Source organism: Puntigrus tetrazona, chromosome 12 (genome assembly GCF_018831695.1).
Source record: "Puntigrus tetrazona isolate hp1 chromosome 12, ASM1883169v1, whole genome shotgun sequence".
NCBI lineage: Eukaryota > Metazoa > Chordata > Actinopteri > Cypriniformes > Cyprinidae > Puntigrus > Puntigrus tetrazona.
Genome location: NC_056710.1, coordinates 12522483 through 12537995, shown reverse-complemented (window position 1 = coordinate 12537995; position 15513 = coordinate 12522483). Strand labels below are relative to the sequence as shown.

General features: G+C 37.4%; 1 protein-coding gene across 1 annotated transcript in view; it reads left to right on the top strand.

Moving 5' to 3' along the window:
* The window catches only part of myo1d (myosin 1D), a 60161-nt gene that overhangs the window by 10934 nt on the left and 33714 nt on the right, over nucleotides 1-15513 (top strand). Inside the window, exons 2-14 of the mRNA XM_043254206.1 lie at nucleotides 1057-1265; nucleotides 2718-2811; nucleotides 4206-4371; nucleotides 4800-4853; nucleotides 5174-5269; nucleotides 6105-6221; nucleotides 6319-6522; nucleotides 6869-7014; nucleotides 7126-7240; nucleotides 7362-7532; nucleotides 13640-13710; nucleotides 14572-14646; nucleotides 14755-14887. Of these exons, the coding sequence (XP_043110141.1) occupies nucleotides 1057-1265; nucleotides 2718-2811; nucleotides 4206-4371; nucleotides 4800-4853; nucleotides 5174-5269; nucleotides 6105-6221; nucleotides 6319-6522; nucleotides 6869-7014; nucleotides 7126-7240; nucleotides 7362-7532; nucleotides 13640-13710; nucleotides 14572-14646; nucleotides 14755-14887 (1651 nt within the window). The remainder of the gene's footprint in view (nucleotides 1-1056; nucleotides 1266-2717; nucleotides 2812-4205; nucleotides 4372-4799; nucleotides 4854-5173; nucleotides 5270-6104; nucleotides 6222-6318; nucleotides 6523-6868; nucleotides 7015-7125; nucleotides 7241-7361; nucleotides 7533-13639; nucleotides 13711-14571; nucleotides 14647-14754; nucleotides 14888-15513) is intronic.

Here is a 15513-nt window from a genome sequence, read left to right as displayed (position 1 = left end):
AAGAAGCAATATTGCATACAATTTTTGTGGAAACCATTATACATGTTTTGTCAGGATTCTCTGAATAGAAGGTTAAAAAGATTATTTATTTGTAAAATGTTACATATTTGTTTGAGTGCACACTAGACTCTGATCAAATCCATTTTAAAGACACTTCACATTGTGTCCATAGCGATTCCTTCTGGTTTAAAGTATCGCTGCTGATTCTGTGAATCCCAGATGTATTTTGTGAACAGACCTGAGGGAACTGAGGCCTGTCTCTGTGACTTGTTTATGTGAATGTTGTTGTATGGTACATTTCTGCTCTGTGGGGCGTAAGTAAGGTACTCCCCGAGGACTGTAGCAGTTCTTAATGCTACTGAGTCTAACTGTACTACATGTTTAAATCTAATTAATTAAATGGAATCCTGACAATAAAAAGACCAAGATCCATTCAGAGCTTCAGTACTGCACAATAATATAGTTCAGTATGAGACTATGAGGTCATGCCTCAAACTTCTAAGTACACTGACTGGGGCAGGATGGAGCTGAGGGAGGCTTGGCAAACCCACAGGTTGAGAAGAAAGGATGCCTTATTCTAGGCTTGACCCAGGTCTGCTCGGAAGAACAAGGAAGTGAGGTTCCCCTCAGGATGGAGCTCCGAACAGCTAGCTTTTTCAAAGCAGGGTGAACATCAACCAAGGAGTTGGGTATGGAGATGTAGTAGTCAATGGTTTATCTGAAAGACTAGTCAACCACTTTGCTATGCTGGTTTAGGACTATCAAGCCTGTAAAATGACAATGGTCCTTTCAGCAGGATTTTTATATTGTGCAAACAGATTATGCAGCTCATGAAACGACCTTGACTATCCCGCGCTTGTTATTTGCTTTTGATTCCTGACACAGATAACTCATTAAGCCGCCCTTTCTTTACATAAAGCTCTGAAATATGATTATACAAGCCACACTGACCGCAAACCAAACAGAGCTGTAAGAATGAATGGTTAAATAAATATTACGTAATATGCATGAACGTGAATACAGCGAATCAAAGATGTGCTTGTCTTTCTGCTGCAGGTTCGAAAAAGGCCGCATCTACAGCTACATCGGAGAAGTGGTGGTGTCGGTTAACCCTTACCGTGCCATGAACATTTACGGACGGGACACCATCGAACAGTACAAAGGCAGAGAGTTGTATGAGCGACCGCCGCATCTTTTCGCCATTGCCGACGCTGCGTACAAAGCCATGAAGAGAAGGAACAAAGACACCTGCATTGTTATCTCAGGTAGACTATGTCTGAATGTGATGTAACTCGCCATTGAGCTGAAGGGTGAATCTGTGAAACAGCCACATTACATTTTTAGGAGAAAAATGCATTACTTCATCCTCAAATAATATTAAAAACAGCCTGTTGTCTTCCTTCAATTCGATTAAATAACAGACTTACTGGAATACAAGCTTTCTCCTTGAGGGGCAGCAGTATGACTGGGAATGATGTGATTAGGTCTGTGGTCAGATGAGAATAGCTCAGCACTGACGTGGTCTGTGGTTTCCCAGTCACAGAGGACTGCTTGAGCAGGAGCTCACAATAGAGTTCAGTGCATGAGCAAATTGTTTTCTCTAGACATGCCCATTGTGTGAAAAAGATTAATGACAATATGGTTGTTTCACAATTTCTACAATAATCTCTCTTTGAGACAGTGTTTGTTTTCCGTCTGGGATGCTGTGGAACTGTTCTGAGGTGGGGCGTGTAGCTCAAGGGAAATAATCTGGTGACCACTCAGATGTTGCCTCTATAAGAAAACATTGATTATTATCCAGTGAGTGACCACAGGTGGTGACTACACTGCAAAAATATTTGGTATATGTGGTGCCACCTCGTGGCAAACAGAGGAACATGTTTATTTTTTTAGGGTGAGGTTAAATACAGCCAGAAGATAATTTTGTGGCTTTGTTTAACCAGTAAATTCCACGAGTGCCTCTGTGTGGTTGTATAATACTAATAAGATAAATAGTTTAGGATTCTACCGAAGATTCTTTTCCCTAGACTTGCTCTTAGTCCCAGGGGAATGTAAAACATACATTTGATACTTATGATATTAATAATTTCATGTTATGGTTATAATTTTTATATAATTACACTACTGTGAAAAAATGTGTGGTTAGTGAGATTTGTTTTATTTTTTTTTAAAAGAAGTTTCTTATGTTGACCAAAGCTGCATTTGTTTATTTAATAAACTCTACCTGTTCAAAATCTGAATTTTCATTAGCCGTTATTATAGTCTTCAGTTTGTCATGATTCTTCAGAAATCATTCTGATATGGTGCTCAGGAAACTTTTCTTTTTTTTTTTTTTTTTGTGAAAACGTATTCTCTGATTTATGTGAAGTTCAAAAGAGAAGCATTTATTTAAAATAGAAGCCTTTAGTGACATTACAGATTTAATTCCTGCCACTTTTAATCAGTATAATCAATTTAATACATCCATGCTTAGTAGAAGCTGTAATGTACAGTTAAAGCTGTTATCATTTTTGCTCATATTGGTTTGTTAGTTTTATTAGTAGTATTACTATAAGAAAAAAATACAATTAGAAAAATAAATATTTATTTAAAAACGTAAAAAAGCATTTTTAAATTCCATTGTAGATTGTACTGGCTATAATTAGTTACTTTGTTTCATTTTAAATCGTATTATATACATATATGCAAGGATGAGTCATTGTTTGTTTCTTTTGCAGGGGAGAGCGGAGCTGGAAAAACGGAGGCTAGTAAATATATTATGCAATATATTGCTGCTATCACCAATCCCAGCCAAAGAGCAGAGGTGGAGAGGTACGTACAACAAAAAGCCTTTCTGTTCCGCTCTCCTCGATGCTGCAGTGATGAGTCATATTAACATCATGCTGCATAGCATGCCTCCTTGTTATAGTGGTTATAATCAACAACCACCGAGCAGTTCAGTATTTTATTCTGTTTATGTAGAAACTGTTCATAATCACATGAATCGCTGCTTAGTTACAACTACGAGAAAGCACAATTTTCAAAGTGAAATTTCTCATGGTAGTGAGTGAGTGAATGAATAATACATTTCCTCATGAGGAGAGATAGAAGTGAAATGTAGGGCAGAGATTAAAATAGTGCTGGGTCACGCTAATTGAAATATGACGGCTCCAAGTCGAGCTTGATAAATAAATGATAGGAAACTCTACTATGCTTTTTGCTTTATCTCTCTTGAACTATGTAGCTTGAGAAATAAAACACCCAGTATAGGAATATATAGGGCAAGTTACGTTTAATCATAAAGATCTTCATGTATTGCTCTTGTGCAACATGCTACATAGACCTTTATTCTTTTGTCTTAACTATGCAGTAATAATAATAGCAATAAAAGTGTCAGTTGAATAGCTCTTTGTGCTTATCTCATATCAGTGTTATTGCACCCAGAAGATATGGTTTATTTTCTCTGCTTTCTAAATGCTCTTTGGAAACTGGGCATTGATGAGTGGAAAATATTTTCCAGGAAGTACATCTAAAATTATGCCAGAGCACAGGGGCATTCAGCACTGATTGGAGTTTTTGTCTGTAGTGATTTCCAACCAGGTTAACCAGGTTACACTTAATAATACTTTGAATTTGCCTCGTTATATCTATAAATATAATTTCAATATACCATTGAAAGATAATTAAAAATGATTTTGCTGTTGGGTTACGTAAAGAAACAGCGTGCTAAAAGTTTGAACCAATGTGGAATTTTACAGGACGCTGTGGGGATTTAGGTCACAAAATGGAGGAAAGTGTCCAGCTTAATGCCTGACAAGTTTGTAACAGTAGGGTTAGGACCACTTCAGCTGAGCGGGGCAGCTTCATCTAATGTGCAGTGTAGGTCATGCATGGCTTTTCAGCAGGAGAACCGATGCTGAGCATTCTGTGGTCTGACCCGTGCAGCAGGCCTCATAAATCATCCACTGAAACACTCTTAACCGCCATGCTGGGATACCACATGCTGATACTATATACACTAAAATAGCCAGATATAACCATGTATACTTGCTCGTAAAGTCTTCATTGAGACAGATTTGTGTATATACTCTAATACCAAATGTCAGAAGCAATCAGATCCATCAGTTCTTTAAATTAAAACTGACACTCGTTTAGTTGTAGTAGCGAACTGATGCACAAGTGGCTAATAAATGCAATAGAAATGAAAGGATTGTCTGTTTATACAGGGTAAAAAACATGCTGCTGAAGTCCAACTGCGTCCTGGAGGCTTTTGGGAATGCCAAGACCAACCGCAACGATAACTCCAGTCGGTTCGGAAAGTATATGGATATCAACTTCGATTTTAAGGGAGACCCCATTGGCGGCCATATCAACAACTACCTTCTTGAGAAGGTAAAGAGGAGAAAAATAAAGCAACTCGGATGCGACTGCATGATTATCAAAATTAAACTGAAACCACAATTTGGCTTAGTGCAGTTATTAAATTACAATGGCTGCAATTTCATAAAATGTTAGATTTTTCATTTTTTACGATGAAATATTGCAATAGTAATATTTCTCATTTTGTTCAGTATTGTTACAAATTGTCTTAAAATTTTGATTTGTTAACAATAAGTTTAATACTCTTTTGAATTATTAAAATAAGCAACACCCTGGCAGTGATACAGAGCAGTTTGCTTGGGCATTCACCACTCACTTTTGTTTTGCTTGTTTATATAATATGTGAAATATTCATACAAGCTGTGAAATATTTATGTTTATTATAAATTCATCTGATCTTTAGCTGAAAAGCTTAACACCTTTATAAATTTCTTCCTCAGTCCCGAGTCATTTTTCAGCAGGAAGGAGAGAGAAGTTTCCACTCTTTTTACCAGGTGAGTGAAAGACTCACCGCAGACATTAAAAAGCCGTTTTTTGTTTTGCCAGCCATTCCAGACACCAGATAAATCCCACCAAACCTGTGTTTATGACTCCTCTGTCAGATCCTTCAAAGCCTAATCATCTCTCACTTTTATTGCTCCCACAAAATATTGTCCTATTGCTTCAAAACATGTGCAAAACATCAGAACAATCTGCTTTCTAATGCTCTGCAAACCATTATTATCAAGACTATAATTTACATGCTTCTCCATATCAACACAGGAGAAATTATTCTGCGGGGAAAGTCAAAAGTGTTTTTAAATGTATTTTTCAGCTGGTGAAAGGAGCTCCAGATGCTCAGCTGCGGTCCCTGCACATTCAGAGAGACCCCACAGTATACACCTACATCAAAGTTGGAGGCCAGATAAAGGTATTGCACAAATTTAAAGAGACTATTGTGGGTGGTTAGGTTTGTGTAATATATGAACACTCTGTTTGAGTTGTTACAGACATCACAAAGGATCTCAACATCCATCTCAGAAAAATAAAACCTTTCTGGGGCATCATTTTGATTATAGTTGTTAATGGGTACAGTAGCCACTGGTGCATATTAAAACTTATTGGCAATTATCTCGTATCTTTACCCTGTTGAGTCAAGAGATTAGATGACTTAGCACTGTTCCATTGCTTATGCAGGGAGTTTAATGAGCGAGCACAAAAACAAATTTAGAGCAACAAACAAGGTGTCGTCATGGAACAGGCCGGATTGTTGAGCTCATAGAGGTCTGAAACAAACAGCCTGGAGCACTTAGAACATTTCATGCCAGTTCCCAAGTCTTTTATAGGTGCACATGCTGGCTAAACTTCACACTCTGTCCAGCACAACTGTGTCTGCAAAAGGTTCCTGCTGTATGAAATCAGTGTTTCTCTGCAGGAGCTGTTAGTCACAAGCATGCCAGAAGAATTAGTGTTTTTAGTGTTGCGCTTTTGTTTTAGGAAGTATAGGGATTGAGTTTCTGTGTCAGCAATTTTCAGCTTTTAATTGCTCGGCTGTAAATGAAATGTGAATGTAATAGTAGGTTTAATGGCCTCTCATTTCAAAAGCATTGATTTACCTTCACTAAATGAAGGGCTTTTAGCCAGTTTACCAACCGGGCTGTTATCCCTAAAGCTGAATTATGTCAGGATGTTTTAACTTTATTTAATGTATTAGGATCTGTCAGCTTTTGTTTGTGACCGTAACTCACTCAGATTGTCTTTTGCAGTCCTCTATCAATGACAGCGCTGATTTTAAAGCTGTCACGGATGCCATGAAGATCATTGGATTCACTACAGAGGAGATTCAGACGGTCTACAAGATCCTTGCTACCATCTTGCATCTGGTTCAGTGTATCTTTTGCTTGTTTAAAAAGTAGTACTAAATGCAGCCAATCGCTGTAGCTCAAACTCATTGATTGCTGAATTATTTGGTCTTAACAGGGGAATATGAAGTTTGGAAGTGACGGAGATGTGACTCTCATTGAGAACTCTAAGCTAGTGTCGGTTCTGGGGGATTTGCTCTCCACCAAAGATGAGAACGTAGAAAAGGCTCTCCTCTATCGCACTGTAGCCACCGGCCGTGATGTCATTGACAAACAACACACCCATCAAGAGGCCAGTTACGGCCGCGATGCTTTAGCCAAGGTATGTATTTGGGCTCTTGGAGACTTATTTCAGCAGGCATACTAAATTGTGGTAACTGCTTGACCAAAAATGTATATGAACTACAAATATTTATATGAATTAATTTCTGAATTCAAACTTCTACAGGGACATTAAAGACATAATGTTACTAGAAATTCAGTTTTTACATTAATGCTGTTCCTTTAGAAATTCTTTGATTAATAAATCCTTGGATTACTTTTCCAAGTATTGTACAATTACAATAAAAATATTGACTAATACAAGCAAACACTGATAAATAAACTATTTACATCTGCATTTCTTCATCCACCGGTGGACTTTTTTACTCTTTCTTTGTTTCTCACAGGCCATTTATGAGCGGCTTTTCTGTTGGATTGTGGGAAGAATCAATGATATCATTGAGGTAAAAAACTATGACGCCAGGGTTCATGGCAAGAACACAGTCATTGGAGTCCTGGACATCTATGGCTTTGAGATCTTTCAGAATAACAGGTGAGAGCATATGCTGTACCGTACATAAATGAGGAACTTAACTGACTATATTATTGTTCTCCCTTTAGTTTAATTATAGAGTCTCTTCAATTTATTCTTTGTTTTATCCAGCTTTGAGCAATTCTGTATAAACTACTGCAATGAGAAACTACAGCAGCTCTTCATTCAGCTGGTGCTGAAACAAGAGCAAGAAGAGTATCAGAGAGAGGGTATCCCCTGGAAACATGTGGGTTTTATTTGATTGTTTCTTTTCAAACCTTTCATGTTTATATCATACAAACAGAAACTCATTTTGCATGGATATCTGTTGCTGTAATGCATTTGTGTTTGTGTGTTCATGGAAACAGATTGACTACTTCAACAATCAGATCATTGTGGATCTGGTGGAACAGCAGCATAAGGGCATTTTTGCAGTTCTGGATGAGGCATGCATGAATGTGGGGAAGGTGACAGATGAGATGTTCCTGCAGGCTCTCAATGGAAAACTGGCCAAACATGCCCACTACACCAGCCGCAAGGTATTGAAATTAACACATGCCAGTGTGTGCAATAATTGTGGAGGGTATGACACACAATTTTGCCCAATCACATGTTAACCAAGAGTACCTATAGAGTAGTATTACATCTGAAGAGTTTTTAGTTTATTCAGTTTTTTTTAAAACTTTGCCAATGTTTAGCATGAGATGCCAACTCTGTAAAAGAAAAAATAATGCATGAAATAGCATTAAACACCTCCTTTAAGGATGCATTAATTTGATCAAAATACAGTAAAAATGTTAACGTATTAGAATGGTACTACAATTTAAATAACTGTTTTCTATTTAAATATAGTAATCTTATTTCTGTGATGAGAAAGCTGAATTTTCAGCAGCGATTACTCCAGTCTTCTGTCACATGATCTTTCAAAAAACATTCTTTTATGCTTATTTGGTGCTTAATAAACCGTTCTCTTTTATTGTCAATGTTGAAAATCGTTTACATACTATAAAATCAGAAATAGCGGTATAATAGAATGCAAACGCAATTCAGTTTTATGCATTACCCTGACCCAACACAAGGAGGCAATAATGCACAGTAAAAATGTTCTCCAGTATTTCTCAGTGCTGAGCCTTCGGTGATGTCACTGGCAACCAATGGAAGCTAGTAAGTCTGATGTCTAACAGCCTTGGCAAAGTGTCAGAAAGTGAGAGGGAGGAGGAGAGTTATGGATGGAGACAGGCCGAGATAAAGATAGAAAAGGCAGTGAGCGAAACTAAATGTAAACATAACCCACCTTGCAGAGCTCTAGACAGACGGGATCTCTAGAAACTAATTGGCCCTTCGTGCAATGCCCTGGGCACAGACCCAACTAAAGGGTGAGTTTAGGTACAACTTTATCAAAATGTTCTCAAAATGTATCCTCAGGTCACACATGCTGCATTTACTTTGAAAGGGGGGAAGGAGAAGTGAGCAGGCATCGTCTGCCCCCTGATAATTCCCCCACGTCAGGCTGTGTGAATAATCAAAAGTCTCCCTGGATGCAGGAATAATAAGTGTCCTTCAGAGCTCATTTGTAATGCAGAGGATTACTCCTCACTGTGGAGGAATCTCAGGCCTGTTAGCTAGATAGATGATGTGCTCTTCTCCTGCTGCGCGTGAGCACAAACATCTGCATACGTGTATCTTTTTCAGTATGTTTTAGATATGGCTAATCCATTAATGTAATGGTAACTCTCGCGAAATTTGACGTGCGAAACGAGCAACTGAAAGAGTTATTGATCGGTCAGTAGGGGGAAATGGATAAGGAAAGCTTTCTAATATATTCAGGTGTGTGTTTCTCTCACATATTAGATCCAGGCTGTGACACAGCCACCTCTGAGATGCTTCCAGGGTTGTTTATGCTGATAGACATCCTCTCTGGGAGACACAAACTGTGCTGGCCACTTTAACAACATAATTAAGAGTTGCTTGTTAAAAACCTGTGGCAAAGTCTCTCTCCCCCAACACCCCCCCCACCATCACTGAGGATGTTTACCCTCTTTGCTTTGCTCTTTTCCTCTGCAGTCTCGTGTTAAGATGGAAAGTTTTACCCTTGGTTGATTTCAAGCATGAAATGTATGCTCTGTGGACTGGAGTTGTTTCTCTGTAGTTCTTTTCTCTTAACTTGGGCCTGATAGAAAACATGGAACATGCTGTTTTAAATCTGCACTGACCGTACACAGTGTTAGTGAAGTTAGAAAATTGTTAATTATTTCATAAATTAATGTTCTGTCTGATTTGTGGATGACTGATTTAAAATTCTAGTACAATCGATAGATTGTAGAGTTTAGATGGTTAACTTTGAGTAGAAAAGATCAATGAATTGCAACTCTTTCTGCTCATCTATTTTAAAATTATACAGCAAAGAGCTTTAGAATTTTTACTTAAAATCATAAAAGTCTTCATATCACACAATCCTTCATAAATCTGAAGTAATCTGAAATTCAACAAACTTTTGAATGCTAGTGTACCTTAACAGCTTTTAACCCTGAAGATTTTTTAAAATGGAAACATCAGTGAAACACAACAGTTATTTAAATTCTATCATTTTCTAAATATTGATATTCATTTTAATTACTAATGATTTTTGTTTCTGTGCATTCTGCATGTGTTGGACTCATTTCCACTGGTCTATAGCTGTTATATTCACGCAGACAGAATCAATACGGGTGTTTTTGTAATACTGCTGTGATTTTTTTTTTTTTTTTTTTTTTTTTTTATTTTTTATATTTATTTATTTTTGTTAATCTTGTTTAGTAATTACTTAAGGTATTAATATTATTATATTTATTGATCCTTGCAAAAGTCTCAGTGCTATGTACATAATAGAGCTACACAATACATGGCATGCGATTGTCGTGCAGCTTTACTGACGAGATGCTCATGACAGTCTCATTCTATATATCATGCAGCACTAGTACACAGTGTGAAGACCAAATGTTGCTGGAGTCATGGTCTAGTTGTAAGATGTTAAGCTTTGGTTTTAATGCTGGAGATAATTTGATTCCACTAAACAAACAATTTGCCTTCTTTTAAATGTCATAAAACCCCAAAACTTTAGTTGTAAAACAGTGCTTTGATGTCAGAAGCCTCACTTTCATATCTAATTGCTTGAATGAAGCGTTTGCCTCGGTCTGTATACGTTATATGCTTTATCTAAGATGAAAACATCAGATGTAATGGCAGATCTAGCCACAAGCTGCCATATCCGTCTCAATAATGTGCTTCATTTACAGCCACTTTCACCTTCTTTGCTTTATCAGCTTGTTTACGTCTTGCTTCATGTGCCTCGCAGGCTCTTGCTGTTCTCTGTGTTTCCCACTTTTTCATCGCACCCTTAAAATGGCTTTGATCCTTCCAGATGTGTTATAAAAATGCTTCTTTTGCCATCAGCTTTTAATTACTGTTATTTGCTGACACAAGCGGCTGTCTGATGGTAAGCGTCGGGGGTTTCGTTCCTTTCTCCCGTTCTTCTCTTTGATCCCAAATCCCCCACCCCTTGTTTTCCCTCTCTTCATCACGTGCCACTTACAGGTGTGGCCGTGTGAGCGGATGCTGCCATGGGAGTGCGTGGATGTCTGGTTGTGTGAAGGCGAGGGCAGGCTCATTATCCCATCAGGCTTGTGTAGGCCAAAGCAACCGGCCAATTAGCTGCTTGGTTTGTGCTCCTGGAGAAGAGCTCCGGTAGCCTCTGTGGCCTGCTCTTCTGCAGAACTGTTCATTAGGAAGAGATCATGACTTATTTCTATCGTAGTGGAAGTAATTGCATTGTTTTTGTGGTGACGTGTGAAGCACCAACACACGTTTAGCACGTATGTTATCGGATAATTGGTGGATGAATTCCCATTGCAACATGCATTGACACGTCAATGGATCTGGATTTTGGACACAGCTTTTTATGTTTAGCATTAGCTAGGTTGTTTTTCTTGAAGTTCTTTCCACATGACTCATGTTAGCGTTGGCCAGTGCATTGAACTCTGCTTCAACTTTGCCCTGCAGTGCTGGTCAAGTGATTTCCACTTTGACCTTGCTTACAGCTGACCTTTGAAAGTGAAGCCAATTTGCATGATGAATCTATCTTTCCAACCCATATATATGATTTATGCCTTGTGTATTTTAGAGTACAATAAAACAAAAGGTTAAAAACTCTCAAACTTTATAAAGAGGTCTTAAATTCCTTTTTTTTTTTATTCCTTCCAGTCATTGTTCCTGAACTGATTTAAATTCAGCAATAATGTTTTGTGAATCAAATCTGATAAGTCCTATTTTTCTTTAAAAATTTTTGCTGTATCAAGCAGTGACAAAGATTTTTTTTTATTTATTTGTTTTTTAATCTTAAAAGTGTTCACAGTTTACTGTCATATTGGCCTCTGTGTTTGATCTAGACGTCTAGAGTCCACAGTGATTTGGATACCTGGCTGCTGTTGGCTGTCGATGTGTGAATGGCAGATTTTGGGCTTTGTTGGCAGGTGCCATTGCCATCACTGTGTTTGTTTGGCTTAACCAACACTCTGTATTGAGAAGCACAGGTGTTAGACAGGATGGTGTGGTCCTGGGGGGTGAGAATAGAGCTTCGAGTAGGAGGGTGGGGAGGCATCTGCGCGACCAGCAGGTTCCAGGATTAAATGTGTCTGTACAATCACATTTTTTTTTTTTTAACCCTGCAAATCAGTACTGGGTAGAATTGGAGTGATTGTTTGTTACTGTGGCTTGCAGATATATATATATATATATATATATATATATATATATATATATATATATATATATATATATATATATATATATATATATATATATAACATTCCAGAAATGCTTTAATGCAGCTACATTTAGTATTGGTGGCAACATTTTTCTTAGTTTTGTTGTAATTAAAGCTTGAGGCTGTTTAGTGGGTGCTACTTTAGCAGATTTCAGATTCCTTTAAAAGACTGGGATTATGCTTATTTAACCTAATAATCATCATTTCATGTTGGCAAAGCTGAATTTTGAGCAGACATTACACCACTCTTCAATGTCACAATACAAATCATCCTTATATATCGGTTTAAAACATTCAATTGCCATTTTATCAATATTTCATTTTTTCGTTCTATAAAGGATCCTTGAGGTTTAAAGGTGTAAACTTGTTCTTTCTCACCATCGCTTTTTTATGCTTTTCAAATCCTGCTGTGATTCATCTCCATTTTGACTTTTCAGTCATCTGTGCTATACTTTGTAAAATGTCATATGCAGTGTGGCTCCATATCTTCGATGATTATACTAAGAGACCTCATTTTATTCACACATTGTGCTGTTGCATGTGCCTGCGTGTTTCTGGGCATGACTAATTGAGATTTATCGTGTTTTTTAAAAGACCCAGTGAGTGTATTCGGAATCTGGTCTGGCTAGAACCCACAAAGACCTTAAACTCTCGAGAAATGCAGGCTTCAGATGCCCCACATCAAATATGAATCTCCATTGCAGTTTTAAACGAGTAAATGACGAGGTTTTTTTCAACACAGCTTCAGCCATCCATTCAAATTGATTCTGATTGCTATTCCACTTCGGGTGAAGTGTTCAGAGTTTGTCCTCTCTGGTAGAGATAGTAGCTTCTCATCCATTCCCTTGGAGGGCCGCTTTATCTGTATTGCAGTTAAAATGAGCCGAGTGAATCACCGCATGCACAAACCAAACAGAGACCCGTAAAGTGGCACGGAATAAAGATGCTTGCGTCTACCACAATAGAGACCGTGGCACAAAAGCTCACTAAAACTTACTGATAGTCAATCCTTTAATTAATCCGGCATGTGGGCATGTGATGGTTTGTGGCTAGAGGGATACAGCGTGTCATTGTTTCATTCTGCTTTAATCCGCAGAAACTAGCCTCCCTGTTCATGCAGTGGATCAGCAGCATTCTTTTAACTTAATGAGAGCTGAGGCTGCTTGCCTTTGATGTCACTGCTGTATTTTATGAATGACAGTGAGTCTTATATAACTGCACTAGCTGCCCTCATGAAGCATACAGACTCCTCGAGGTGCTGATAATAGGGCAAGTTTATGCACAGTTGGGATTAAAAATAAAACCTTTCTTCTTTAAAAATGTAAGAAATAGCAATAAGGCGCAAGCTATAAGGGGAAAATATACTACTTTCCAGTAAATATTTGCTTTTGTTAACCAAATTATTATTTTTTTAATAGTTCTCCCAGCAAGTAAAATGCATAGGTTGTCAGTTGCATAGCAACTTGATGCATTAATATAGACCATATAGCCACAGGTGTATATTTTACAGCTTCAAATGCAACAGAAATATATTTTTTATAATTGTAATTAAAGTAGGCACACTTGCTACTCGGCGCTAAATAGTGCAGTTTAAATGGTACAGACTTTCACTGAACTTCTTTCAGTAGAGCTTTTTTTAACTCTGCTGGATAGAAGTACGCATCTCATCTATCTTTCATAATTGCAGAGTTACTTAGATGCTGCCTCCCAGTCTTTGAGCTGCCTCGCTCTTTCTCTGACGCTGCTGCACTTTTGCAGGCTTGTTTACTGCAAAAATTTGCAGTTTTGAGAGTCTACTTTTTTTTCGTTTTAAAAATCTTTAACTTCCCATCTCTATCTCCACAGCTTTCCCCCACGGACAAAAACCTGGAGTTTGACCGAGACTTTCGCATCCGCCATTATGCCGGAGATGTGGTGTAAGTGCACTCTCTGCTGCTTTGGACCATAAGCTCTAAATGCTGTAATTAAAAAGCACTGTTAGTAACCCACAGAAGTCTTAACTAAGTGGAAAGAGATCTATTTCTTCTCTTGTGCACAGATTGGTTTTGAAAAGGTTTGGTAAATAAACATGGAATGGTGCAAGAGTATTAGTCACTCGGAATAATGAGAATGCTGGTAACCAAAACAAGTTGATTCTGAAAATTAATGCAGTTTCATATTCTCACTTCAGGGGTTTACAGGCTGTCAGTTATTTCCTGAAGTTCTGTGGGTGTGCGTGTGACACCACATTGAAAAGCCTTGTTGATGTTTCGACTCCTTTGTGTGTGTGAGAGACAATGAGAGAAATGGGTAGAAGAAGGATATCTAAAATCCTATTTCCAGTTAAGGAGCCATATCTCTCTCTGTGTCTCTTATAATACTGCTATAAGGAGGCATAGACTCAACCAATAGCAGGGCTGTTTATAAGCCAACAGAATGGAGCCCACTTTTTGTCAGCCTTTGTTCCGGAAGTATTTTTTTCCATTAATTTTTTTATATAGGGTAAAACATGGTTAAAATTATTATTTTTAATATATATGCATATACCATTGATTTAACAATCTCATATCTCACGGGAGGTCTGCATGTAAAGATTTATGAGTTGTTCCCCTATGGTAAAAAATATTTGAGTTTCTTCTGAAACTCAAATATTAGACTTGCAGATGGATGGATCATTAATTTGTAATATTTGTGTTTATACAGACAAAGAAATCTATTCTATTCACCTATACTCTTGAAATGTGCCGTGTGTGTAAATTTATGTAATTCAGTTGTTGTGATTGTGTGTTTTGTTTCAGTTATTCTGTTGTAGGCTTTATTGACAAGAACAAAGACACCTTGTTTCAGGACTTTAAGAGGTTACTTTACAACAGGTCAGTGTAACCATAAAGTACATCCTTCTAGTCTTATTTGCATACCTGCCAGATGTCACACAACATTCGTGACTTATCATATATCTATCCTTCTTCTGTGTTTCACAGCTCTAACCCTGTGCTGAAGGCCATGTGGCCAGAGGGCAAGCTGAGCATCACAGAGGTCACCAAACGACCCCTGACTGCTGCCACGCTCTTCAAAAACTCCATGATTTCTCTGGTGGAGAATTTGGCCAGCAAGGTGGGTGTGTTTGCAGCAGTTTTGTGTAGACCATATTTTATTTGTTTGTGATAAGTCAGACAGTATAAATATAAAGAGTTTTTGTCAGTAATGACCAATGAATGCATATTAATGTGCTTTTACAATGCAATTTAAAAATATTTGTCCACGTGAGTATTCATTTCATTTTTAACTTTTAATGTGACATGAAATAATAGACGACAGAAATATAATAATATTTAGGAAGTTGAGGTACCTGGAAAAATGGTTTAGTTTACCTATCAATATAAAAATGTTTTTTTCCTGCAGAAGATTGTGAATGTCCAATTCAGTCAAGTATTCCAGAGCACTATTTAATAGAGTGCCACAGTCAAGTTCCAGAAGAAAAATCTCATTTATTTTCTCCACAGGAGAATAGTTTTGGTAACACTTTACAATAAGGTTCATTAGTTAACATTGGCTAACAACATTAACATTAACTAAAAATCAACAATACTTTATTAATCTTAGATCATGTTTATTTTAACATTTACTAATGCATTAGTAAAATCATCAGTTGTCATTGCCAATCTTTTTTTTTTTTTTTTTTTTTACCAAAACCTATTTAAAGAGTTTGTCATTATTAAAAATAATGGTAACACTTTGCC